General features: G+C 41.9%; 1 protein-coding gene across 1 annotated transcript in view; it reads right to left on the bottom strand.

The window, feature by feature from the left end:
• Window positions 1–1,012: 1,012 nt before the first annotated feature.
• Window positions 1,013–26,185, bottom strand: part of LOC126405033 (voltage-dependent T-type calcium channel subunit alpha-1I-like) — a 266,041-nt gene continuing 240,868 nt past the window's right edge. The window contains exons 33-37 of the mRNA XM_050068546.1: window positions 19,279–19,428; window positions 10,843–10,980; window positions 7,826–8,042; window positions 6,796–7,031; window positions 1,013–5,266 (exon numbers count right to left, since the gene is read on the bottom strand). Of these exons, the coding sequence (XP_049924503.1) occupies window positions 4,535–5,266; window positions 6,796–7,031; window positions 7,826–8,042; window positions 10,843–10,980; window positions 19,279–19,428 (1,473 nt within the window). The 3' untranslated portion in view covers window positions 1,013–4,534. The remainder of the gene's footprint in view (window positions 5,267–6,795; window positions 7,032–7,825; window positions 8,043–10,842; window positions 10,981–19,278; window positions 19,429–26,185) is intronic.

Below are 26,185 nucleotides of genomic sequence, written 5' to 3'. Positions count from 1 at the left end.
CATCCATCCCACTGACAGTCTTACCATGCAGACATCTGTGCTGTTTGTAGTAACATTACATCACCTGACTTCCTCCATTGCCACACAACAATAAACTAAGGCCATTAAATGGGCTGATAACGACCTCTGAACCTACGAGTCGGTGTAGCAGACCGTACTAACCCATATCTATTACCCTTTTCTATTGTCACTCTTGGCTGTGCCGAGTAAAGCCATGCTACGCCGATTTGTGTTTCCATTGTCTGTTTAGATGCACCATGCCATGTCAAGCTGCACCGGAGCCGGTCTAAAAGGCAGGTCTTCCGCCCTCATATGGGTAGTGGTGACATTTTGTCGATTGCAGCCAGCCCCCAACTACCCCTACTTCACTGCTTCACAGTGCTGCTTCACAATAAAAGTTCATACATAACAAAATAACGGGGTATTTTTAATGTGAAGAATCTATAGGAAATGAAACGTGTCATTACTGAATTAGCAGAACTTTGTTAGCGGCTTTTCTCCAATAAAGGCAAGTCTAACAATACAGCAGGGAGGAAAGTGAAAGCAGAAACAGCCACAGTGAGATGTTGATGAAGAGCTGCAGACAACAGGCTCTTACTGCACCTCTGCAAACAGCTCACCTCTAACAGGTAAACTTCTTTTACTTTCCCTGCTGTGTAAAAACACATGCAGCAAAAATAACAGGGGACTCCGCTTTTTAACGTCATCATTCAAGACAAACCATTATCAGTTTAAGACACACCTTCAAGAGGGTAGCCCTGTTGTAATGGAAATGCAAATCCCTGCTGTGCCTGGCTGACGGCCCAAACGAAGCCAAGCCAAGCCAGCCTATGACTGTTATAAAGGGGTATACGAGGCTGATAAACACTAATAACGCCCATTTAATCTGTTGATAACATTTGAACCAGGTGGACTCAACCTCTTTTCCCGTATCTTACATCAGATATGTATTAATTTAAATGTAAATAACAGGTATAAAGATGAAGACTGAGCAGCAGCTTTCACTTACCCATTTTTTCACTATTTGATGAATGATGTGTTGGCAGAAAAAAAGGTTTTTGTGGCTCCAGCTGATTCTCTTTTAGTGGTTTCATAGCAGCAGTCAAAAAACACTGGGGCATTCCCTTGAACTTTGTACAATTTTATGAAATGCATACTAATGATATAATCATGGTCACTGGCAGCAATGCACACATGCAGATCAAAATACAAAGATATGTACAAATGTGAATTGTACACTCTTAAGGTGTGTTCAGACTGAAGGCGAAGGAAATTTTGGAGGCGATGTGATTGCATACAAAGTCAATGTAGAGTAGGACAAATGTTTGCTCAAGGCAGCGTGAATTGAAGCAGAATCGCGTCCGCACATGTTGAAAATTTAGCAAAAAAAACGTGTGCTTATCCCGAGCTGTTGTTCTCCACTTCATGAACATACTGAGACAAGAGGGAGAACAAAAAGAAAAATAACAGAAAGAACTTCAGATCCTGGTAAATCAGTCTGATTCAGAGCTGTAGCACACACATACTGTACAAAGGCACACTCTGCTCACACACACAGTTGGTGCATTGTTAGGTAGTTACAGCTAACATCTGGACCGTGGGTGCTTTAGCTGTTTGTGGCGAATAAACACTCCAGCAGTCAAATTTGTGCGAATAAAGCAAGGTGAAAATTTGCTCCGAGTTCAGTCTGAGCACACCTTTACAGCTATCTTTAAAATTTTACCAGTGGTTTTTACCCCCCGACCTGAGTTCAATAACCTCATTTGTTCATGTCATCCAATTGCAGCCCGTCTCTCTACTGATTGGTCTCCGAGAGGGCAGAGGTGCTATCTGATTGGTTGTAAGTTCAGACAAGTAGAAGCAAAAACAGACAGTAATGAATACTGTTGTGTTCTGAGGAGATAAAAATCACATTGACATCATTTACTCAGGGCATACACATAGAACATTTATTGCTGCGTAGTCAGGCTTTAACCTTTGATGCCATGTTCATTGACACAAGGATTCGTCTCAGAAAGATAGGAGGATATATCTCTGAAGCTAAAACAGCCCTTGGTTACTTCGTGTTTTCCCTCTTCAACCTTTAATCTCCGGTATCCTCGCTGACAAACAGGACACTTCAGGAAAAGGCAATCACTTCACCTGAAGTCATAAACACACATTCACGCACACACTCACACACACACAACTGTCTTTACTATCACTCATTAATACCCAACACCATGTGATAAAACATAGTCATCAAAGTGATTTTGCATGATAAAAAAGGTCAGACCCCTCTGATTTTCTCACATCACCTCATTCTTTTTTGAGAAATTAAAAAAAGTAAGGTAATGATCAAAACACTAGGGATACAACAGTCTACCTCTAGAAATCAGGCTTTAAGATGAGCATCTCCTTTTCGGATGGAGTTAATTATTAATCAAGTGGCAGGAGCCAAAATAAGCTTGCATTGAAAAGATGCAAAGTTTTGTTCATTGTTACAGTGTCAGCTTTTTGATATCAAACTATGAACTGTGTGTGAGAAGGTTGCTACAACATACTGTGTGTGTGAAGAGATGGGGAAGAGAAAGATGAGTGCATCAGGGTGTTGTTTCAAGAAAAAAAGCATACTGTATTGCAATCCCAGAACCATGCTTAAGGAACACTAATGTGTCCATAGTCGATATGTTGTGGTGTAACTCTCAAATTAAAGCTTTCGTAGAGATGGTTTATGCTATTCATGTTTTTTTTTTTCTTTTTTTTTTAGCATAGGAGGCTAAAAGCAAACAAAGTTCCCTGTGTGCAGCCAGGAATGTCTGTGAGCTAGAACAATCCTCATGTGCTGAGTGAATATGGCTGTTCCCATCTCTGGTTGTCCTCTGGGACTCCAACATTTGGGAAAAAAAAAAAAGAAAAAAAAAAAGGAATCCACGTCGAGGAACCAGTGTTCCCAAAGAGAAATGTGCTGGAGGGAACAATCACTTCAGCGCACAAAGTTTTGTTTGAAATTTTTTGCTTCGTTGTTTTATACACCGTCCACACCTTAAAAAATGTTATAAAACTGGAAGCCACTGGCAGACAAAAAGTCCTAGACAACAAGTCAAAGAGATCGTATGGGTTAAATGAAATAGGGACAAAGAAACGGCAACACTTGGACGTGCCTATCCTCTTTTCTACAAAAATAGTGGAATAGAAATCACATGGTTATCACCCAACATTGACATCTTGATACACTTCTGTATATAGATAAAAAATCTTGGTTAAATGCAATTCCATCATGCAGTCAAGGTCCTTCGCAACTCTTGTGGGTTTGTCCATTTATCACAAATCCTAAAGCATGGTGAGAGGAAGTGGTTTAAAAAGGAGTGTGCTTGAAGTCTCACTTTATTAAGTAGCTGTGAACCTTTTTTTTTTTGGTGCACACAAGGCTGCCCCATGCACACATCATTGGTTCTTCTGATGGGGTTTGTAAAAGCTCCATCCAACCTAGCTCTCTTTCATACTCTTCAAATTTGAGTGAGTGAGAGATGCTGGAGATAGAAAGAAAAACAATTTCACGAATCACTCCATGCACGGTTATACCTCCGCAATCTGTCAATTTCTTTCCATTTTCCGCTGCCACTCAAGACTGAGTTGACAGAGGCACAGAGCTTTGATCAGTCAATACCTATCTCCTGTTGTCAAAGACACAGAGGTATGGTGAGGTGATGAGAATGATTTAATTCATGCCTTGGATACCTGAGGCAGTGCTCTAACACACACGCCACCAGCGCACACTCTTGAACTCTCCTCCACCTCGCATTTTTTAGTCTGAACTCAGCAGAGGGTCCCGTGCCAGAGTGAGTAGGACCTGTTGTTTCCGTCTGCCAGAACAGATGGACATTAGATCCGCTCTCTGCTTTCCCAGCCAAACAAATGACCTGCCTTCTCCTTTCCCAGCCCTCCTTCCGCCTTAATAATATTCCGAGCCTCCTCCCACTTTACTTGCTGCACTGCCTCTGAGACATAAACGAATCAAACAGTCTCTGTTGGCATGGATATGCTATTTCAGGTACTTCTATTTTTGCATTTTCAACCTCAGTGAACCCAAGCCGACATGGGGAAAAAGAAACTACAGTAGAGCAACAACAAGACTCTTTAATGGTCTTTGAGTTTAAGCTCTTTTGTCTCTCCTCCTATTGACTCCCTGATATGAATGGGTCTCCTGGTCTTCCAGTGTGAGCAGAACCTTCCATGTCTTCCTCTATAGGTACAGCCCCTAAGAGGGTTTAAGGATCTGTCTTCAGCCCTCGGGCCTCAACTCTGCAGGCCACTTCCCCACCAGCAGGCTGTAACCATGACCACTCGCCTAGGTAGCACAAAATAGGACATGGGCTTGTCACAAATGTATAGAAAGGGGTTGAGGGGGCAAGATGAGGGTTTGGTTCTGGAATACGGGACATCATGTGTCATCAAGCCTCTCTCTCACTGATGGTAGCAGAGAGAGTGAGAGGGACAGCTATGGGTTTAGATCCAAGGAATGGAGAGACAAAGAAAGAGGGAACAGTAGGTTTCATCTGTTTTTCCGACAAGGCCCTACTGTTGTTTGGCTTGAGCTCTTCCCTTTCAACCCTTGCTCGCCATCTCCTATTTCCCCTCTTCCTTCTCCTCTTCTTGTATCAACTAATACCCCCGTCCAAGGGTTGGCCAAGAAGCCTTGGGGGTCCATAAGCTCCAAGCCCAGAATCTCCCTGCGGCCCTCCCTGCCCCGTGATGACAGCATCATCCCCCCTTGGTCCAGGCTGCCTGTGCTGTTGCACTTCTTCACCGCTGCTCCCGGGTACACCAGGGAGCTGGGCGATAGCAGTGATGTCAGCGACAAGCTGCTCAGTGTCTCTGACAAGTGTTCACTGTTGCCCGCTTGGCTGGAGCCACAACCACCAATCGACGATCCGATACCTATGCCCAGATCCTCGTCGGAAGGGTCAATTGAATCGTCGCGGGTGTAGCCCGGGCTGGTGCTACCTCGGCCGCTGCTCTGGCTCCGCTGGTGGCCCCTGGTGGCCTGGAGGGTGAGGGCTGATGAGGGGCTCGGCCTCGGTCTCAGGGTCTGGACTGGGGAGGAAATGGCAGTGCCGTCTTCGGGCAGTGGAATTGGGCAAACCAAAGGTAAGGGAGCTGTCGGCAAAGGCAATTCCAAGTTCTGTGGCGGAGAGATGCTGAAGCTCAGTCCTTCTTCCAGGGTGGTCTGGAGGCTGCCCTCAGAGCTGCCTGTAGCTAGGGATGAATCACTGTGGGACGGGTACTGAAGACAGAAAGAAGGGAGAAAGAGGTTGTGGAGAAAGAAAGTAGAGCACATGAACCCAACTCTTTTTTTCACTGAGAATGCACATTATGTAATACCTATTATTTTGACTGCGCAGACCACACTTGCTTTATTGCCTCTTAAATGCTGATTATAAACCAGTTTTCATAATAACAATTTCATATATCATCTGCTGTCACTGACCAAACAGGCCATTTCTCATCTGGCTAAGCACTAAATGAAGCCCATTTTTTTATGTCACTGTTAACATCAATCTAATGACTTTATTAACCCTTTACCTCCACCTGCCTCTAACTGTCTTTAAAGCAACACTTCACCCACAAAATGACCATTTGTATATCAATTAGTCATGCCATGTTACCTTGAAATCATGAGGAAAAAGAAAAAAAGTAGTAGTAGTAGTAGTTTAGTAGTTTCACTTTCAGTTCAGTTTTAAAGAGTGAGGTTGTAGTAAAAATGCATGTGTTTAAGACTGAGCGTATGACTGGATAAATGGGCTTGGGATTACACTACACGAGTTGTGTGAGAGTTTGTAAAGGGATGTTTTTCTGTTGTTACACATGGCCCCCAATTAATCAATATGGCCACCATTGTTTGTAAAGGCATGCAAGGAAGACAAAGTTTCTATACAAATTCAAGTTAATACAGCATGACTAACCTACTTACAAATGGCCATTTTGTGGGTGTAGTATTCCTTTGACTTTCAATATCATCTAACTCAGGGGTGTCAATCATACAGGCCACAGGCTGCAACCAACCCAACAGAGGATCTCATCCAGCCCTTCTTGTAACTGCCCAACAGATATAATTGTATATAATTACTAAAGCTACACATATCCTGACTGTCACAGGAAAATACAGCTGGTCTCAAGAAATGTAACAGCCACCTCACTAATGGTTGAAACTGTAAGCCAGCACAAAAATGACATTTACCAACATAAGCCACCATGTTCTGAATAGACACATTATAAACACTGTGACTTTGTATTCACTCAAAGTAACATCTGCATTCTGGAGCATATAGGCCTGACAGAGAACTTTAAACTACTAAATAAACACTGCATCAGCACGATTTTTGGGTTGCTGGAAATAAAAAAGATTAAAAAAAAGATTATTTCTGATGCTAACAACATACAGACACAAAACTCAAGTAGTGTTACTGTATCAGTATGTAGAGATATTCCAAAGTAAAAGTCCGACATTTCTACCTTGAAATGCAAGTTAAAGTGCCAAAAAAAAAAGTTGCTCCAGTATTCCTGACAATAACTGAAATATTTGTGTTCAGGACATTGCACACGATACCCATCCTGAAAATCAAACATCTTTAGCATCTTTACTACATGAAAGTATATATGTATATTATATGTGTCTAGTTATTATATGATGGTTTCACAGGTCTGGCCCACTTATCATCAGATTGGGCTGTTATGTGGCCCCTGAACTAAAATGACTTTGACACCCTTGACCTAACCTGTTTCACTGTGTTACCCTCCCCCACTCCCCCCTACCTGTGTACAGAGCATCTTGCTGTGGGCTCCCGGGGAGCGTAGTGAAGCCCATGATGCTGGGGAGGTCAGCCTAAGGCCCCTCGACAACCGTAGGCTCCTACTGCGGGGAGGTGCTGGGATGGCTGCTCCTGCAGGGTGGAAGAACTCTGCAGGCAGATGGAAAGGAGAAGACATGCCGCTGGCTCCTCCTCCTCCTTCTTGGTTTCTTTCCTTGTTGCTGCTGCTGGAAACGCCACCTTGAGGAGGGAATACACTCTTTCCATTTCTATCCTGGTATCAATATGTATTGTGTCCACCTTTCTTGTGAAAATCCCTTACATGATAGATAATATATGTATTTATCAAGCTACAGCGGAGGAGAATATTTAATTATATTTTATATTTACAGGCAATAGGAATTTCATAGATACTAAGCCAGCATGCCATGTGTGGCATTTGCAGGTGGATATCATGAGTGAATCCCCACCCAGGTCTACAGAGATACTGGCCCTTTGTTGCTTTGCAGGGCGTGTGGGTAAAAGCAGTAAATGTTTCAGTTAAGGCGACAGATTTTAGATACATGTTGGTGTTTTAGTGTGCAGTGTGGGTGTGATTGGTTTAAAAATTGAGATCAGCTGAATTTAAAAAAAAAAAAAAAAAAAAAAAGGAAAATTATGGTAATATGGCGCACCAGCTGCAGATCTGCACAGATGTGATGCAAATCATTTCCGGCAATTTATTGCAGAGGTTCAAGTGCCCCTTGTAAGCTCTCTTCCTCATTGTTGAGAGGTACATTTCTCAGAGCTTTATAATCTCTCCATAAATCCTCTTTTTTTGTGAATAGAATCTACGACATGTTTTCTCTGATATTTATCTCAGTAAGTTGTTGTTATTTCTTGTCCTTATTGTACTTTTATGTGCTGTTTATTTTACCCACCACTTTATTTGGCATGATGTTGTTTGCTGGCACAAATACATAATTGAATCTATTCATACTCAATACATTCCTTTGAAAATCAGCCTGGCAGTACAGCGATCTGGTTCTACTCACCCGGGCTACAGTGAGGTGTGCACATATGTGCCTGGTACGTTTGCATCTCCATCTCCTGTAGTGCAGTCTCCACCTCGATGCCAGAGCTGAGGGCTCTGCAGGGCTGGCCCAACCCCTGCACCTGGCTCTGCACCACGGTCTGAGTCTGCCGGCCTCCCGCGTGACTCCCTCCGCCTCCAGCCTCCTCAGAGCTGCGGGAATCACTGCTGCACCTTCCCTGGAAGAGAACAGATGATCTGATGTTGAAAAGAAAGTCTCCTCTAATAAATCTCCAGGATAGTGTGCTTATATTTCCCAACTTTAAAAAAAAAAGAAGATAAATTACCAATGTAGGGATAGGTTCAAAATAAAAACAAAGATAAATTATGTGCTGAAAAGCTTATAGTCATTAACAGAGCTTAAAATTTAAGCCCTTATTTCTTCTGTAAAGGGATAATTTAAGTTTAGGATTAGCACTGAGTGCAGAAACAAGCAGCCCCTCTGGCATCCTGCAGATATCAAACATGGCCTCTGATTCACATCATCCCTCGGGCTTTTCATTTAAGTGCCAGTGAAGGGGTGAGGACTGATTATGAGTCGAAATAGCCCGTCATTGTTATGTTAATGTTATATATTGTACAATAAATGTTTGATTATAAATTTGTCAGTGTGTGTGACGGCTGCAACAGCTGGAAGCGGGAGGCGGGAGGCAGATTAAGGCGGGAGTTCAGCTTTGTAAGCTCTTACCTCGTACGTTTTAATTACCATCATGTAGGGACTGCGGAATAATTTGTGTGTGTGTGTGTGTGTATGTGTGTGCTTTTGTTCTTCCCGCTAGTGTATTGTATCTGAATCATTCAGCCCTTGCCCCTGAACAGCCCCCTTTCAAATAGGCAGCCTCCCACACCCATACAAACCTCAACAACCATGGCACACATGCCTGATGCCACACACACTTCTTTTTTTTTTTTTACCCAAACAATGTTTGACAAATAAAATCCCTAACCTTAGATCCTTTCTCACCTATTGTATTCCACTCCTTCTCTTTCTTTTCCCCTCTCTCCTCCCCTTCTCTAATGAGCAGTGGTTCACAGCCATGCTTGGCGATTGCAGGCTTATCTGGCTATCCAGAACCAAGGAGCATTACCCCATTACAGTGGAGTATATCTAGGAAGGAACGGATGATAAGGGATGGAGATAGAGGGGCTTGAGGGGGGAGGTGCACAGAAGGTGTGCAATTACCAGAGGGGCAACAGTGAGAAAGGAGAGGCATGAAAGATAAAGTCGAAAGGGGGAGAGTAGGGTGCAGGAGAGGGAGGCGTGAGAGCCACCCAGGAAAGCAACGAGGGAGAGCCGAGTTTTATTCATGAGAGGAGACTGTGGATTCTTCAAAGACAAGATAGTTACCGCTGATACACAGAGAGGAAGAGATAAAGGGGCCTTTGGAACCTAAGGTTTATATCTGTAATTCACAAGAGAGCCTACAGCATCGCCATGAAAAGGATTTTATAATGGTCATTTGTTTTGTGCTTCCTGGAATGAAAATAAAAAATCATCAGTGAGCCTGTGCCATTGTTTGTGCTGATTCTCTTGGGGGAGCAGGACAAAGTGCCGGTACACTGTACATGTCAAGTACAAAGGAGTGGGCTACTACAAGTTAACTGCTGTGAATTATTGGTGCAGTTGGTTTTATAATGGTCACTGCATCTTTCTCTTTTTTGAAAGTTTTTTTTTTTTAACAAACAAAGTTATACCAACATGAAGCTGGAGCTGCTTTGGCTTCAATATTCAGTGCAAAGATGGGAAACAGGTTTACAGTCCAACCAGGCTGCTCTGGCACTGACATTAAAGCAGGGGCTCACTCCCTGGCTCTATAGCCCTGTTTCCACCAAACACTTTCAGTATGGTACCTTTGGAACCAAAAGCAACCCTTCAGACATGGTACCTAGACCCTAGCGTTTCCACCACAAACAGTACTCTTTATGTGGTTGTTGTCACACTGCTCCGTCCAGCACTCACTGTTTTTCCTCATTACCAGTGACACAGATGGAAGTCAGTGCCTCGTTTATCGTCCACAGAACGCCAACATTTTCAGAACAAAATAAAACAGGCTGCAGTGAGAGTCTCTCTCCATGGGATATTTAAAAATNCTGAGCAGAGTGAAGCTGCTGCGTTAACCAATCAATGGACTGCAGTGTTCACAGCTCCACCTTTTAGTACCAGATCTGTGTGCTGGGTACCCCAACAGAGGGGGGACCAAAAATGGGGACGGTACAGAACAGTTCCATTGGTACCATCCACAACTTTTCACAGTGGAAACGGGAAAAAAAAGCACACCGTACTGAACTGAACCGTACTGCTCGGTGGAAACGGGGCTATTGTCACACACTCACTATTTACTATAGTCATTATTGGCATGGACGTAATATGAAACAATGGGCCCCTGGGCAAAGACACACAGAAGGCCCCACCACCTCTACTACATAGGAGCAAAACAAACAGACTTTATTGTTGTTTACCCTCTTTTAGTTGTTGTTTCGTGTCTCTTTGTAGTTGTCATGAGTCTCTTTATGTCTCTTTGCAGCTGTTTTGCATCTCTTAGTTGACGCTTTGTGTCTTTTTGTAGTTGTTTTGTTTCTCTTTGTAGTTGTCTGATGTTCCTTTGTGGTCATTTTGAGTTTCTCTCTGGTCATGTCTTTACGAGTGACATTTTGCAGGTGAAGGCCAGAGGGGGGCCTCTGACACTTTGGGCCCCCTGGGTCTGTGCTGGTTGGCCCGTTAAGTAATCCATCCATAATTACTTGGATGATCATCATTTTATCAGGATTTTAATCCGAGCAACATAAAGAACAATTACTGGGTGAAGCAATTCAAGAACATATATGTAAACTGCACATTATAACCACTGATCAAAGTACTGCACACTTGTATTTCATATTTTTCAAGCCTTTAAAGAGATATATTTTTTATTTTTAGTGTGAGAAGAGACGATCCTTATCTAACCTCCCCACCTCACCTCTTCCCCACCTCATACCCACCTTGCCTTCTCGCGCTAGCAGCTGGTAGGCAGTATGTTCATCCAGGCTGAGGTCATCTGGCAGGGCAGGGGATGAGGACTTGTCTGACAGTTGCTCTGACTTCAGCGATGCCTGCTCAATCTCTGCCATCCTGATCTGCTGCAAAAATGTACCTCTGTTATTTATGTCTTAAAACAGGAAATAGAAACAGCAAATGTTTCAGACTTCCTAGATTGAATTAAAGGGTAATGTCCGTATTTCTCAACCTGGACTCTACTTTCCTATGTTTTTTGTGTCTAAAGTGACAAATGGAGACAGCAGTTTTTTTAATTGGTCCAGTACTGAGCAGCCTGCAGTGGCGAAAAGGGCTGTAATATATGGGCAATTGTGCACCATCAATTTACGTCCACTGAACGTGCTTGTTTTTGCTACTGACAGACTCAGACTGTTATTGTAAGTGTTCGTCAACACTATGGAAAGGACCCTACAGCGACAGACCTTTATGTTAGAGTAAGATCCTTTTTGTTTAACCAGAAACAGCCTTGAAATCTCTATCCCTAAACCCACCAGATTCCATTTAAATAAACAGTAATTTTATCTTTGTAAAACACGTCATTCAAAGTCGACAGAAACAAACTAAAACTCACAAAAACATCTTGGCTCATCTTTCCATTCTTCCAACAATCACCAACTCTGGTTTGGTTGCCATAAACCCCTCATACACCCAGTTAGATGTGAAAACATGCCGGCTCTATACACACTTAAATTACTGTTTATTTCAATGGAGTCCGGTGGGTTTTCCGATGGCGATTTCGAGGCTGCTTCTGGTTTCAAAAAGGTTCTCACTCTAACTAAAGGTCTATCTTTGTATGGATCCTTTCCATGATGCTGTCAGACACTTAGAACAATAATTTGAGCCTGTCAGTGCCAAAAACAAACACTTTTAGTGAATGTACACTGACGCTGCACAAATGCCCCAAGTGTTTATATTGCAGCCTGTTTCGCCGCAGCCAGCTGAAGCATTCCCGCCCAATACTGGACCAATTTAAAAAATTGCTGTCTCCATTTGTCACTTAGACACAAAAACATGGGAAAATAGGGTCCAGATTGAAAAATACAGAAGTTACCCTTTAATTGCGCATGGTCTCACCACAGCTAAAAATAATGCATGATTTATTCTAGGGTTCACAACAACCATGACTGACCTCAGTACCTTTCATCTTTGTGCACACAGATATTACATTTATAAACGACGAACAACAATGCTTTGAAGATGTCTCCCATGATTCCTTTGCTTATACAGTGTCTCCTATAGGCCCATATGAGCTACACAGACAAGATCGGTAAAACCTCCGCCAAGTTTCGATATGCTTCACCAGATGTTGACAATTCAAAGTGGCCATAATGCCGTGGCACCTGTCTGTAAAGAGAGCAGGGTGAGAGATTTCAAGAAGTAATAACAGTGCTTTGTTATCATTCATTGAACAATATATGTGAAGAGGGAGGCTGAATGAGAGGCAGGCAGTGCGTATAAAACAGATGTTTGCATGATTCCGGGTGTGCATCTGCAGTATCTGCATGTATTTCTCCATCAGGTGTGGTGGTGTAGCTGCACCAGAACCTCATAATTCTGCCCCTATAGCCAACTGAGTATGTTTCCAAACACAACTGTACATTAAAACCTTGCCGCAGTGTGTACTGATGTCTAATAGTCCTTGTCGTACTCTCACACCCGTTCAGCAATCCTGAAGACACAACATTACCAAACACAAAATAATTGTGAAGTGACAACAATTGCTCCAACTGTTACTACCTCTCTCTCGCTCTCATTTGTTCCAACACTGGCTCCAGCTACGTTTGTTTCATCGGGACTGCAGGTAACTCAGCCCATATGGCTACTGAACTGGATTGAAATGATTGCAGCATGAGCCTCCTGTGAGCTCAAGCTTCTCGGGTGACACTCTTCTCTACCCTTCTCCCTCGCAGCACTTTTGTTTGTGCACAATATCAAAACATACTGCAAACAGTGAGCTGGAGTGGAATTTCAGGGTTCTGGGGGTGCTACGATGCACTCAAGCAGTGTTTCTTTAAAGAGACGGAGCAATAAATAGCCAGAGAGAAGCATTAAAAAGGGTACTTAAAAAAAGCCCAGTGAAATCCAATGGAGTGAGGCCTGTTAGCGATATATTAAGACGTACCCGGAGGTGAGAAAGACAAAGAGGTTCGTAGAGAAAGATTCATGGTTGATATGCAGCAGTAAACTACCATTGCCCGAGGAGGGAGAGAAGGGGAGAAAGAAAGAGAAGAAGAAGGGGGTGGGATGAGGCAAGGCAAGGCAAGGCAAGGAAGCAAGGCAGAAGCACAGTAATGCAACTCATTAATTTAAAGTAGCACTTTGCAGTTTTTCAATTTTATCTCTGTAGATCAACCCTAACTATGGCAACTATGTGACGATACCATATCTGCTTTGCTCTGTGTCTCAGAGTCTGGGTTTAAATAAAGGTCCCTGCTAGTCCTCTGATGGTACATTTACCGGCAGGTAATGGAAACTACGGCCTTTCTCTTCCTGTATTCTTGGCTGTGCCTCCAGGGACAATGAAAAAGGCACAATGGGTACAGGAGGAGCTGCTACACAGTTGCTTCCATGTGTAGCTGCTGAGTTATTGAAAGCTTCACCAGCAAGATAGAAGCAAGAACCAATTCAAAGTGTCCACTGCAGAGAGCGAAGAGGTAAAGCACTTGTGTTTTTTTCAGCACCGCTGAGAGGAAATGAAAAGAGAAGATTGTGTGACTGAGCAGCAAAATAAGCATGACTAATATGTCATGGCCACATGACTCATGCTAGTGGGACTTGGTAAGCATATGCAATAATTTATGCTAAACATAGCAAACAGGTGCACCAGCAGCCAGATGATTATTTCCCACAACACACATTTGCACAAGCAGACAAACCTCCTGCTCCTTCTCCATGTCGACCACAGGCGTCATTTTTCACATTACCACCCCATAGTCACCAAAGTCAGAAATGTTGAAATTCACGCACACGCACAGATGATTTAAAGGAGCAGTGTGTAGGATTTAGTGGCATCTAGTGGTGAGGATAGCACATTGCAACCAGCTGAACTTTTACCATGTGTCAAACGTTAACTCCCTGTTAGGGTTCCTTCAGTGTTCATTGTTCAGGAGGTTTTAACTGGGAGCCTAATTATCTGCAGAGGGTTACATCTGTAACAGGAAACTGATGGAATTGGGAGCCGGTGATGTTTTTATTCCCACAGCTGGGGAAATCACAAGTTCGCACCATTTTGGTATTCCTCTGTTTACCTACAGCAGCTGACGAGGGTGTGTCGTGAGCCTGAGCCGGTGTTCACGCTGTAGTAGTAGGTGTGTATATATAGGGCTAGTACATCTTTTTCCTCACTAATAATAGCCTACTGGTTCTCTGTTGGAAACAGCCGGTGAAGTTTGCATTAGCCGTTGCTATCCTGCGCACCTGCACGGTGTGGTGATGAACTGTCAAATTGATAGCAAGGTCTGACGTAATGCTGGGATGTTTTAAAATTATTGAAATAGTCTAACAAAACACATGCATACTTTTTTGTAGCTTAAAACCTTTTGGTTACGTGTCCCCCGTACATCTTCAGAACTACTTTTTCTCCAGTAAGCTACGGGCCATTTCTCAGAGCAGGAGGCTCGTTGACAGTAGTGACACCGTCACATCAGAGCTACAGATGGTCAGCGTTTCACACAACTTCATGTCCAAAAACCTGAACTATCACTTTAATATGCACATTCAGCACATCCAATGCATCAAAACATTGTTTTCTAGTTGGAGCTGCGCCTCATTTTCAAACTGTATGGTTTGACTAAAAGCAAGTGAACTCTAGGCCTGAAAGCACCCTTAAAACAAATGGACCTGGATTTCAACTGGTGAAAACAATGATTAAATTTCATGTTTCAATCAGTTTCATGTTAAAAATCGTTTTTCTTTTTCAACACTGTTCTGCTTGTCGCACAAGGGGCTGCTAACGGTGGCTAACGTGAAAACACGAATGGCCCTATCTTGTGCCAGTGTTTGGTTTGTCTATTCTGGGCTACTGTAGAAACATGGTGGTGCAACATGTTGGACTTCAGGGACGAGGACCTGCTCCCACACACATTCTTATTTTTGGGTGATAATACATTAAAGAAAACATACTTATGATATTATATTACATTTCTGCCAATAAATCCCCTAAATCCCACACACTGGACCTTTAAGTAATTGCGAAGTATTTCAATGCTTGTGTCATAGTTGCATCAACATAATCATTTATTTTCCATCAAATTATACAACATCCACTCAGCACAAAAAACAGTAGAAATACGTCTAACTTCTGCCCTCGATCCACTTTGAATTTGTTGAAATATGCCAATGCACTACCTCGCATAAGAGTCCACACATCATGCAATATCATCATTTTTGTGCCTGACAAATGCCTTTTAGGACCAGCTGATGTCTACAGATATGATTCAGCCTTCCACCTGATCAGGTAGATTTCAGATGCGCTTTCAAACTAGCTTCCAAAACTCTGATGCCGCCTTTTCAAGATGGCGCCCTTCCAAAAATAGTGTCAGAGAAATGATGCTGTAGGCCGGCCATGTACGCTTGAGAAGTGCCTGTTTATGCTCGCAACTGAATAAATGGCAAAGGCCTTCACTGCTCCACTGAACTGCTCCCTGCAGGCTCCGTAGTCATTCTCTCTCAAGTCCTTATTAGGCAGTTACTTGATGACTATTTCCACTGTCACACACACTGCACCCAGGTGTCCCGCTGTGCCTTCCTGTCCCCTTAAACGCAATATCATTGTACATAACTCACAGCGGTGAAAGACTCATCCGTCTGAAAATGGCACACACCCACACCGGCTCTGTCACACACAAACAAACAATATGCGAGTGTGATGGCTGAAGAACATGGGAAATAAAAGGAGAACAGCACAGGATCAGATACAGTACATCACAGAGAGACAGCGGGGTAGCCAGAGGAGTGGAGGGGCTGATGGAAAGAGGAAGCATGTAAAAGAGGGAGGGAAGATTGATGGTTTGACAGCGTCTGCAGACAGGCAGAAAGCAGGACTGACAGGTGAGGAGGTGTAGAGCCCAGTTATTGCTTCTTCTGAGCTGACCCGCTGCACTTTGTCATTGTGATGGACAACACTGGCACAGGACAGTATGTTTGTGAGTTTGCTTTATGCAAGATCTCCCGCGTACAAAATACCCAAAAATACAAGCACAAGTGAAGGAGAGTGTTGGTGCGTGCGAGCGTGCATGCATATCGGGAATGGCTGCATGTGTGTATGCATGCAATGGGCCTCATTAATCCACATCTCTGAACATACTGTATGGAAAGCTGATACTATCTTGTGTTGATAGTGTGTTAATTAGGAGGATATAATACCCTGTAATACTGTAACACAACAGCACATACAATAGTTGCTTTATACAGCATGAACTTTCCATTGAATCTGTATGATGAATGAAGCCCAGTGTGAGTCTGTGTGTCCATGATAACACGTGCAAATGCATGTTCCTGTTTGTGTCCCTGGTGCAAATCTGCATGCACGTAATCTGCTCCCAAACATCATGGTTATGTATGTGTGTGCATGAATATGTGTGTTATGTATATGCGTGTGCGTGTGTGTGTGTGTGTGTGTGTGTGTGTGTGTGGGGGGGGGGGGGGGTTGTTCAGGACCACTGAGTTTTACCGTTCACTGGTTTTGCAAAGTTTGGTTTTGGCAAGTTTTGGAACACAGCTGATGCAAGCAGAAATATGTTTTTTCAGACCACACACTGGACATTGAAACACCAAGTGTGTGCATGTATGCTATACGCTGGCATATACTGTTATGTGTATATTTTTTTACACATGTGCTTGCATCTAGTGTGAATTTATGTCAAAATGTCCCTCAAGTTTATTTTCATCCAGCACCAGGGGCCATATTTACCAACCATCTCAGGCCAAGAAATCACTCCCCATGGACCCAAATTTCTTAGAATGATCCGTATTTGGGGGCGCCGGTGGCTTAGTGGTAGAGCAGGTGCCCCATGTACAAGGCTGTTGCCGCAGCGGCCCGGGTTCGACTCCAGCCTGTGGCCCTTTGCTGCATGTCACTCCCTCTCTCTCTCCCCTCTTCACGCTTGTCTGTCCTATCAATTAAAGGCTAAAAAGCCCCCCCCCCCAAAAAAAAGATCCGTATTTGTTCCTACTTTTAGGCAAAGGAGTAAAAGTATTTCAAAAATTAATTTTATTCTGTCTCCACCAGGATTGAGAAACGCTGCAGAGCTGCCCTAACCTGTTAACGAAGGTCCAGCAGGTTCGGGTCACAGTCAACCAAAGGAAATCTTAGTCGACTAAAATACTACCTACTCTTTGACCAATCGATCGGTGATTGTGGGGAAAAGATCAACACGTTATTTCTAGATTAACTAAAATTGCCACAGTGCACTGATTGCACTCTACCTGGTCGTGTTGTGTGTCCACCAAAGCTCAATATAAGGACTTGCCCAGGGCAAGTAAACTCTGTGTCCAGGCAAGTGGAGTGCTGCAAGTGAAAAATAAAAGCGATCTCCAATGTAATATTATCCGAAAATAAACTGTGCACTGTAACGCTTTTCCACCTGAGCTGCATGCATGAGTCCATCTCACCATTAAATTCTGAACGGGACTGATGAGAAAAATCGTACACATTGGACACCGCAGACTTTGGGGCTGATGACATCATACACAACATGTTACTACCATTTAAAATCTCTTTAACGCTGCATGCAAGAGAGAGACTTATTAGTTGTAGCCCAGAAGCTAATGTTAGCCATCCTGCCTCTCCAACAAGGGCTACAGTGTGATTGTATTCCTTTCAGAAGCTTCATAATTCAGCCTTGGCCTGCATTGTAAATGGTAAATGGACTGCGTTTGTATAGCGCTTTCCTGGTCTTCTGACCACTCAAAGCCCATTCACACACATTCACACACTGGCTACCATACAAGGTGCCACCTGCTACTCAGTAACCATTCACCCGCACTTACACACCTATGGAAAAGCCAACGAGAGCAATTTGGGGTCCAGTTTCTTGCCCAGGGATACTTCGACATGCAGACTGGAGGAGCCAGGCATCGAACCATTCATCTTCCGATTAGTGGATGACCCACTCTACCCCTGAGCCACAGCCGCCACCTTCTTTGAGACTCAGTAAAATAAATCCATACTGATAAATCTGACACTGTGATTATTCATCTGTTTTCTGATTAAAAATAAGAGTTGAAAAATGTTTAACTTTTAGTAGAACGGTTGCTCATCGACGTCACCAGCCGTCCAGTCACTGTGGAGAAGGGGCGGCACAAATACCACAAAGACCAACCGTCATAGAGGACAAATACAAGTAATGAACAAACGCTGTTATCAGCTAAGTAAAGAAACACTTCGGTGGACACACACAATCCTATCTAAGTAACACCAGCAAGAGTCTACTGATCAACTGACCAGTAGGTGACAGCTCTACAGCAGCTGGACAATGACTGTGCACATAGAAATGTAACATTTCCTTCTAGTAATTGCTCCATCTACAAAACTGCACCCTCTTCGCCTAAAACAAAATCTTAAAATTTACATGTAATTGAGTCTGCGGGTATAACAGCTGATTTGGCTCCCTCACATCTCTGACTAAATTAATGCATTTCAGGGCTTCAAAGCTGACCTGGTTCTTCAACACACCATTAAACATGATAATGAAGCAACATTTGGCGAGTCTGGGTCTGCTGTAGGAAACGAACACAACAACCAAACCACTGCATTTTCAAATGCACAACAGATACTCTGCAATCAGTTTGTATTTCAGTGTGGTCAACTGAACGTGCTGCTCTCTAAACGCAGCTGTCAAGCCAAAGAAATGAAGCAACCACGAGCAAGGAGGACCGAAGATTACGCTGCAACTCTATTCAAGGGAAAGTGTAATGTTTGCCTGAAATGTCACAAGATTTGCTGCTGGGCTGATTTTTTTGAAATAACATTGCTAAAGGGGTCATAAAAGTGGGCAAGTCTGGAAATATGGTCGCTAAATTGGCAAAGCTGGGGTGGTTTCTTTAGAAATAGGTTTTATATTCTGAGGTGGGAGTAGTTTTTAATACTAGCGACATATTCTGTGTGACTTATGGGAGTGATTCTGACATGTTAGATAAATATGGGCCTCCACTTGATCCAGTAAAGCTTAGTGTCCCTGAAAACCATCATTTTTAAAATGTATTTATCTATTTATGGTACTGTGGATAGTAAAAATATGTATTCAGAAAAAAATGGATGCTTGTGGTTCTGTTTGCTTGTAAATTTAAACCATACTTAAATAGCCGGGGCTGCTGCTCCCATCTGGTGTATGAGTGTGTGTGGCATATATGTGTGTATTCACGTGTGTTCATGCTGGTACCTCTTGTGGGTGGCCCTTGCAATCTTTGCAGATGGGTGGAGGAGAGGAATAGTGGTGGAAGACAGAACCGGAGAGGTTGTCGATCATCAGCATCTCCCCCTCCAGTGTATCCTTGATGAGGAGAGAAACGCTGTCCAGCCATTGGCTCTCCTGGAACACATACACACACACGCACAGACATACACACGAACACATACACACGGGACGCAGGCCGGCAGACCAGGTATTGCACGCAGGTGCAAACATGTGCACATGCGGACATGCGAGGACAGAGAACACGCAGGGAAATGCATACACCATCGTAAGGGTTATAAAAATGTCTGTGTGCACACGCAGGTATGCTTTTATACTTTATGTGCTCACAAACACAGTCACACATGTGCATATTCATCCACACACGTAGATTTCACATTAACAAAGCCTTCATTTCTGAAATTCCCCCACAAAATGAAAGAAAAATAAAAGTCTCAAAGACATTCTCTGTGTCAGAGATGATATACAAATAAACCAGAACAAATCCTCCTCTCAGACTTTGTTGGCCTTTAGGGCTAAACACTCTTCTCTTTTGGAAAAAAAGCTCCTCAATAATATGACTCCAAAACCCTCATTAGCGAAGTAACACATAATTTTACTATCAAAGCCTTGAGCACTGAGAGCGGTGCAATTACATTTGATATATCACCTCAATTAGGCTGTTCAATACCTTGTTGAAACAATTTAAGATTTAAGCATTTGCTTTGTGCTCTGGGTATTATTAGGTTTAAAGCAATTTAGACTGAATCAGTCAGGGCTTTTTCTGCGACTTAAATGATCCCTCCTTGCTTGAATCTCATCTGCCAGATTGGTTTCTGGGAAAACCAATCTGGCAGAAAAAGGAAACTACTGACAGAAAAAAAGGGAAACTACTTTAAAAATGATTTCTGTGTTTCTTGGCAGGGCACTGTATTTCACAATGAATTAGATGGTTGTGCCTGCAGCACATTCATATCAGCCAAAATAACTGTATTACATCAGCAGATACATCCCCCCAAAAAAAAGTGAAACAAGGTCACTCCTCTTCAATCCCCACACAAGCCTATTTTCATAACACATTTCTACAACAGCGCTTATAGGACTATACTTAGATCTCTTATGCAAACACACATTTCTGACTCATACTGTTATATTACAATCACTCATGGCTCATGCTTTTGAAAATGTGGGGGCTAAGAATTCAAGAGATAGGTTACTGTACTCCCGAGAATATAAATATACCTAAATCATGCTGGTTTATGAAACAGTGTTGCAGTGCCACATGTTGGCACAGTGACAAACTGGCAGTGAGGCTGACTCTGTCATATTCAGCTCTTTTTATACATGCATGTATAAAAAACACACTCCTTTTTTTTCCTCTCTCACACAGACAGTCCCAAGATAGTCCATTTTGTGTAGGTGGAGAGCTTCACATAAAAAATAATGTTTGATTGACTGTGGTGGCCTATGTGCTGGCCTCCATTAATAACTGTATTAGTGGACAACAATAGGCCCCGTCTACAGGGAATGGAAGTTGAGAGAGAGAGGAGAGAGCTGAAATTAATTACTGCGTCTATCTGACTGTCACTGGCTCAGCTATTATCTCTGCTGTCTTATTCCCTTACTCTCTCTCCCTCTGTGTGTGTCGACTTCCTACAGTGTCCTCTAGTCCTTGTGCAATATATTACGAGTGTTTCGCCATAGAGCCAAAATTGACTTTTTCAGTGTGTGTAAGATGGCACATTATAGAATATACTACTTGTAGCTGCAATCTTTCTTGAGCTCTTGAAGTCTCTATATATATCATCAAGACTCATCCGCTCTATCTTTGAGTATACGAACATCAATTTTACGGACTGAAGCAATTTGACTTCATAAAACCAATATTTCTGCTCCATCTATAGTGTTCCAAGGAAGCTGCATATTATGACAATATGTGGACAAAAGTTTAAAGCACCACAGCAAAAAATGTCACCGTGTTTAGGTTTGTACACTTCCTCATATGAGCCTTTTTCAGTTACACACACAAACACACACACACACGCTTACCTTCCTATATTACCAACAGTGGACTATGAGTCCGCACTGACCAAGTGAGGACCACTGTTTCTGGTCATTTTGAAAAAACACAAATAGAATAGAAGATTTTCTTTTGTGGTTCTGGCGCATAATACTTCCGCAAATTATCCTTTTAATAAAAGAGTTTGCCAAGAGGGGACTTGCATCCTTCACTGACGTCTACCTATCAAAGTGGGGACCTTCATATACTACAGTGGAACTGTCCGTACCCATTCCTTCACGTATATTTGTTGTGAGCAGTGACAGGAAGGTTACTTCTGAAATGTAATAGGTAACAGATTACAAGTCACCCTGTTAAAAATATAATAAGTAATATAACTATTTCATTACCTTATCAAAGTATTGTAATTTATTACATTTGATTACTCTTTGATTACTTTTCTATTGAATGTGGCAATAACGCTGAAAAATGTCCTGAAATAAGCTATGTCAAAAGAAGGAGTGAATGTTCTTCTCTGAACATTTTACTGAAAAGAATATAGTCAAATGTAACCCATTTGTAATAAGAACCATTTGGATTAGTAAATGTAATTTACAGGGCTGTCAAAATATTAAAAATTAATCTAATTAATTACATACTCTGTGATTAATTAATCTAAATTAATCGCATACATCGATTTTTGCTGTGAAAGTTTAAAAAAATTTAAAATTAAAATCAATTTTGGCAGATGTGTCGTAGTAAATCTGATTTTAAACACAACTATTCCCTGTCCTCTACCACCAAAACTGGTCTGCAGTCCATTGCAATCCATTTTGCATGAAGTTAGTTAGTCGGTCACAGGTAAACTTACTCAGTTTGCATCTGAACGCCTGGTCGAGTGTGGCTCGACAAAGCTGGCTGCTAGCACTAGTATCAGAGGCTGTGCTAGTTCAGATACCCAGGTTTGCTGCTAAATGTTTTGCGTTGAGGTTAAAAGGCACCACAGAGTGCGATTAATCATCGTTAATTTTTTTAAGATGTTTTTTTTCTTCTGTGATTAATTAATCGAAATGAATGCGTTATTTTGACAGCCCTAGTAATTTAATCAAATATATTTTTCTCAGTAACTGTAAGTGATTACAGTAATTTCATTACTGGTTGTCAGTGTGTAACAACTAGGGCTGTACCCAACTCACAGTTGGGTCAGTCAAATCAGACGTGACTTTTTAATACGAATATTCAGCTATTCTTTCCCTTTTTTCCATATAGAGTTTGAGACTTCGAACGAGGTTCAGCGAGACATTCAGTGACAGTGATATGCATGTTATATTTGCACTGACGACAGATCGGTAATGTCAACGCTATACGCTCAAGTCCACTGTTGGATAGGTAGGTAAGTGAAGACACATACACACACACCAAGTCCTGGACCTGTGCTCTGAATAACTTGCATCGGTCTGCCAGATCCCTTATTGCATCACTTGAGAGACAGAGAAGGAGAGAGAGGGAGGTCGGGAGAGATACACAGAGACAGGGGGGAGGATGCTGCCAGTGTGTTCTCTCAGGTCTGCATTAAGTTCCTTTGTCACGCTGAGCTAAAAATGACTCTATGCAGCCAACTTTAGATCTATAAAGGTGAGACTCTTCACGGCAGCCGATGAGTCATCTTTATGTGCGTTTCTGTGCGGATATCTCAGACTATCATTAGCGATTTCATAATGGGAGCGCGTGTCTCTGCTGTCAGACTGCGAGTAGAAATAAGAGACCATCTACTCTCACTCACATGATGGCAGTGATATGATCATTTATAAAAAAAGGAACCTGTGCATGTGCGTCTGCAAACTCACATAGTCTCATGTGAGTACTGAAAGGTTAATAAAGCTTAAATGAAAAACGCTTAATTGAGAAGGCGATTAAAATTGCTCCTCTCTCCTTGCTGACAACACTGGTTGCTATGACTACAGTGAAACAAGACAAAAACATACTTTGAAAAAGTAAAATGAAAATATACAGCCTAGCCTTGACTTTCATCTGCCTAATTTCACTCAAGTAGTTTGGTTTCATTTTTGGAAAAATGCCTTTAATTCCAGTCCAGTGTTTTCACATTCATATTAATTGATTTGTTAACACAATTACACTTGTGCAATGTTGCAATTAAGGCACAGCGTAAAGTCTCTTTCTTCCTTTCCTTTTATCTGCCTTTTCTTTTCATTCCCTTTCTTTGTGTAAATGTTTAACCTTTCTCACCCCCCCCTTCTCACAAAACCTGTAAAAGAAAAAACGAACAAAAGTACAAATGAATTATACAAAGAGATTGGTAAAACGACTGAGTGTAATCACGCAATGTGGCTGTCAGTCAGTTTCACAAAAATAGGGTAATGATTCCCTACTCTCTTCCATGTCAGCGCCATTTGAACACAATGCAGAAATTACTGCTGTATTGTTTACCTCCTTTGTATTCTTCCACTTTGCAAATCGAATGTGTAATTTTCTCTGCATGAACTAATGCATTGATACTGTGTAAAGAGGCAGGCAGCCAAAGGAAAAGAAAAGGATACTCAAAAGCAGAGATGTCTCCATTATGTTTCTTTTGCCCCAGATACTGATCTAAGTTGTTTATTGTCCAGTATCCACTAATACTGGGTCTGATCAACATGTTATTTTCCTGCATATTACAGTTGCAAAGTGAACACTAGGCTCTTATGAAAGCATTTATTACATTTATGAATTCTTTTTTTATATAGCATATATATATATATATATATAGTTCTAATTAATCAAAATTACTTCATTTTCATTTTAAAAGAAATAAGAAAGAAAAAACTTTAAAAGAATTTTTGTGTTCATACAACTAAAAAGAGTCTGTATTCCAGTGTTTGGGCTGGACTTGTGGGATGGGCTGCATGATGAGTTGAAACAAAGCACAAATGTAGATTAATTTAAAAAAATATACAAAAAAGATATTTTTGTCAGAAATATAGACGAGGAAAGGTTGTGTTGGGGGAATGCATATTCATTTTTTAACACTGGGTGGTACTTGGACTGTCAATAACTTGGTATATTACCTTTATTTATTTAATTGGGTGATAAATAGATTGGGGATAGTTGTACATTAGTAAATAAATTTGGGAATTTGTTGAAATAATACTGTATATGAGTTAAAAAAAAGAAATGTAAGAATTCATTCATTCATTCATTCAAAAGCTGATTCACTGCATTAAGAAAATCTAGAGTGCTTAACACTTAACATAATTTCCCTCTAAATATTGTACATTGTCCAATGATGTTTTGTATTACTATTAGTCTCTATTAAACAAGGACCATACACACACACACTCACAACACACACACAAAACAATCTCAAAATTGAGAGGAGATGATTTGCGCCAGATTTAGCTATTAGCTAATTTCCATCTGCAGTCCCTGGGCAGGTAAACACAGAACAATCACCAGATGCTAAAAACATAATTTACATGCAACAGCATTACATAGTCTCTATCGCACTAACAATTACACAAACAAATCTACAAGCACACATCAACATATAAATGCCAGCACATTCATCCAGTACAACTATGAAATTACAATTCATGAATATTAAAAACCTGAATCACGGTCGAATTAATGTTGACATGACTGGTTGCTCATTATCCATTTAATGTTGTTGGAGAGTAGACTGTCAGAGTGGACAGTGCAGGAGGGTGTTGATAAGATTTAGGCATCTTCTGTCCCCATTAAGAGCAAAATAGAGGCACCATGCATGTGGAAAATTAAGCTAAAACAGCCACATGGTAAAGTTTTAAGCCCAGAACACCCTCAGTACATTGCTGACTGTCATTTCAGCAGACACTGCAGGCCCCTGTGTCGCTCGCTTACAATGCTCTGCACCACTCTGTTTTATATCACTGTTTAAAGGGGCCACAGGGAGGAAATACAGCTGAGGTACAGCTGGCTAACATCTGGGATATAATTTTGAAATAAAGGGATCGGAAATTAATCTGAATCATAACGCAGTCCTGCTCTGCTAACAGCAGACACCAGCTGATCCAGTTCAAAGCTGTCCATCCTATTCCTTATTCTTTATCCCGACTGCACAAGATTTACCCTTCTGTCTCACCACTGTGTGACACATGTCAAGAATCAAAGGGAACACTGTCTCACACTTTATGGCTCTGCCCTTCATTTACTGGATTCTGGCCCAGAATATTTTACTGGTACTCAAAGGCCCGTAAAAGCACCATCCAATTGGACGCTGGACTTGCCATCTTCGGTTGCTCACAGTCCGCTCTGTGCTTTCCTACAGACATGCAACAGCCCTTGATGCCACTGGGGATGACTTTTACTAAAAGACTCATTTCGAGGGACTGGAAATCACCCTCTCTATTCCGTCCCTCCACAGATGGATGGCTGACATGATTTGAGTCATACGGATGGAGAGACTGAGGTTCTTGAGAAGCAATTCAATTAAAAAAATTCTCTGCAATCTGGGACCAATTTCTTGCTTATCAAGACAAGGTCGCGGGAGGATGAATAACTTACCTAGCTAATTTCTCATGGGCTTTGCTTGAGATCTAATGCATAGCACTCCTAAGCACTCTGTACAACCGGTAGTCTTTTACTATTATTTTATTTATTTTTCACCTGAACATGTTAAGTTGTCCCGTTACTTAACTGTTTTTGTTGATGCGTCTAAGCATTTCAAGATAAGCCCAAAAATAAAAACATATCTATAAAAAAATAATGGATTTTAAATAAATACAAATCTGCTTTTTGCAGAAACAGATCTGTAATAAATAAGCAGTGACATATGGGGTGCCGTTTGTAAAGTGTCTCACGCTGAAAATAACATCAACATTTTGCCACATTTAGCTTCAAACAATGTTTAAAAAAGTGTTG

The sequence above is a fragment of the Epinephelus moara genome, chromosome 18 (genome assembly GCF_006386435.1).
Source record: "Epinephelus moara isolate mb chromosome 18, YSFRI_EMoa_1.0, whole genome shotgun sequence".
Classification (NCBI taxonomy): domain Eukaryota; kingdom Metazoa; phylum Chordata; class Actinopteri; order Perciformes; family Serranidae; genus Epinephelus; species Epinephelus moara.
Note: the sequence above shows the minus strand (reverse complement) of the source record. Positions and strands in the feature narration are given on the sequence as shown.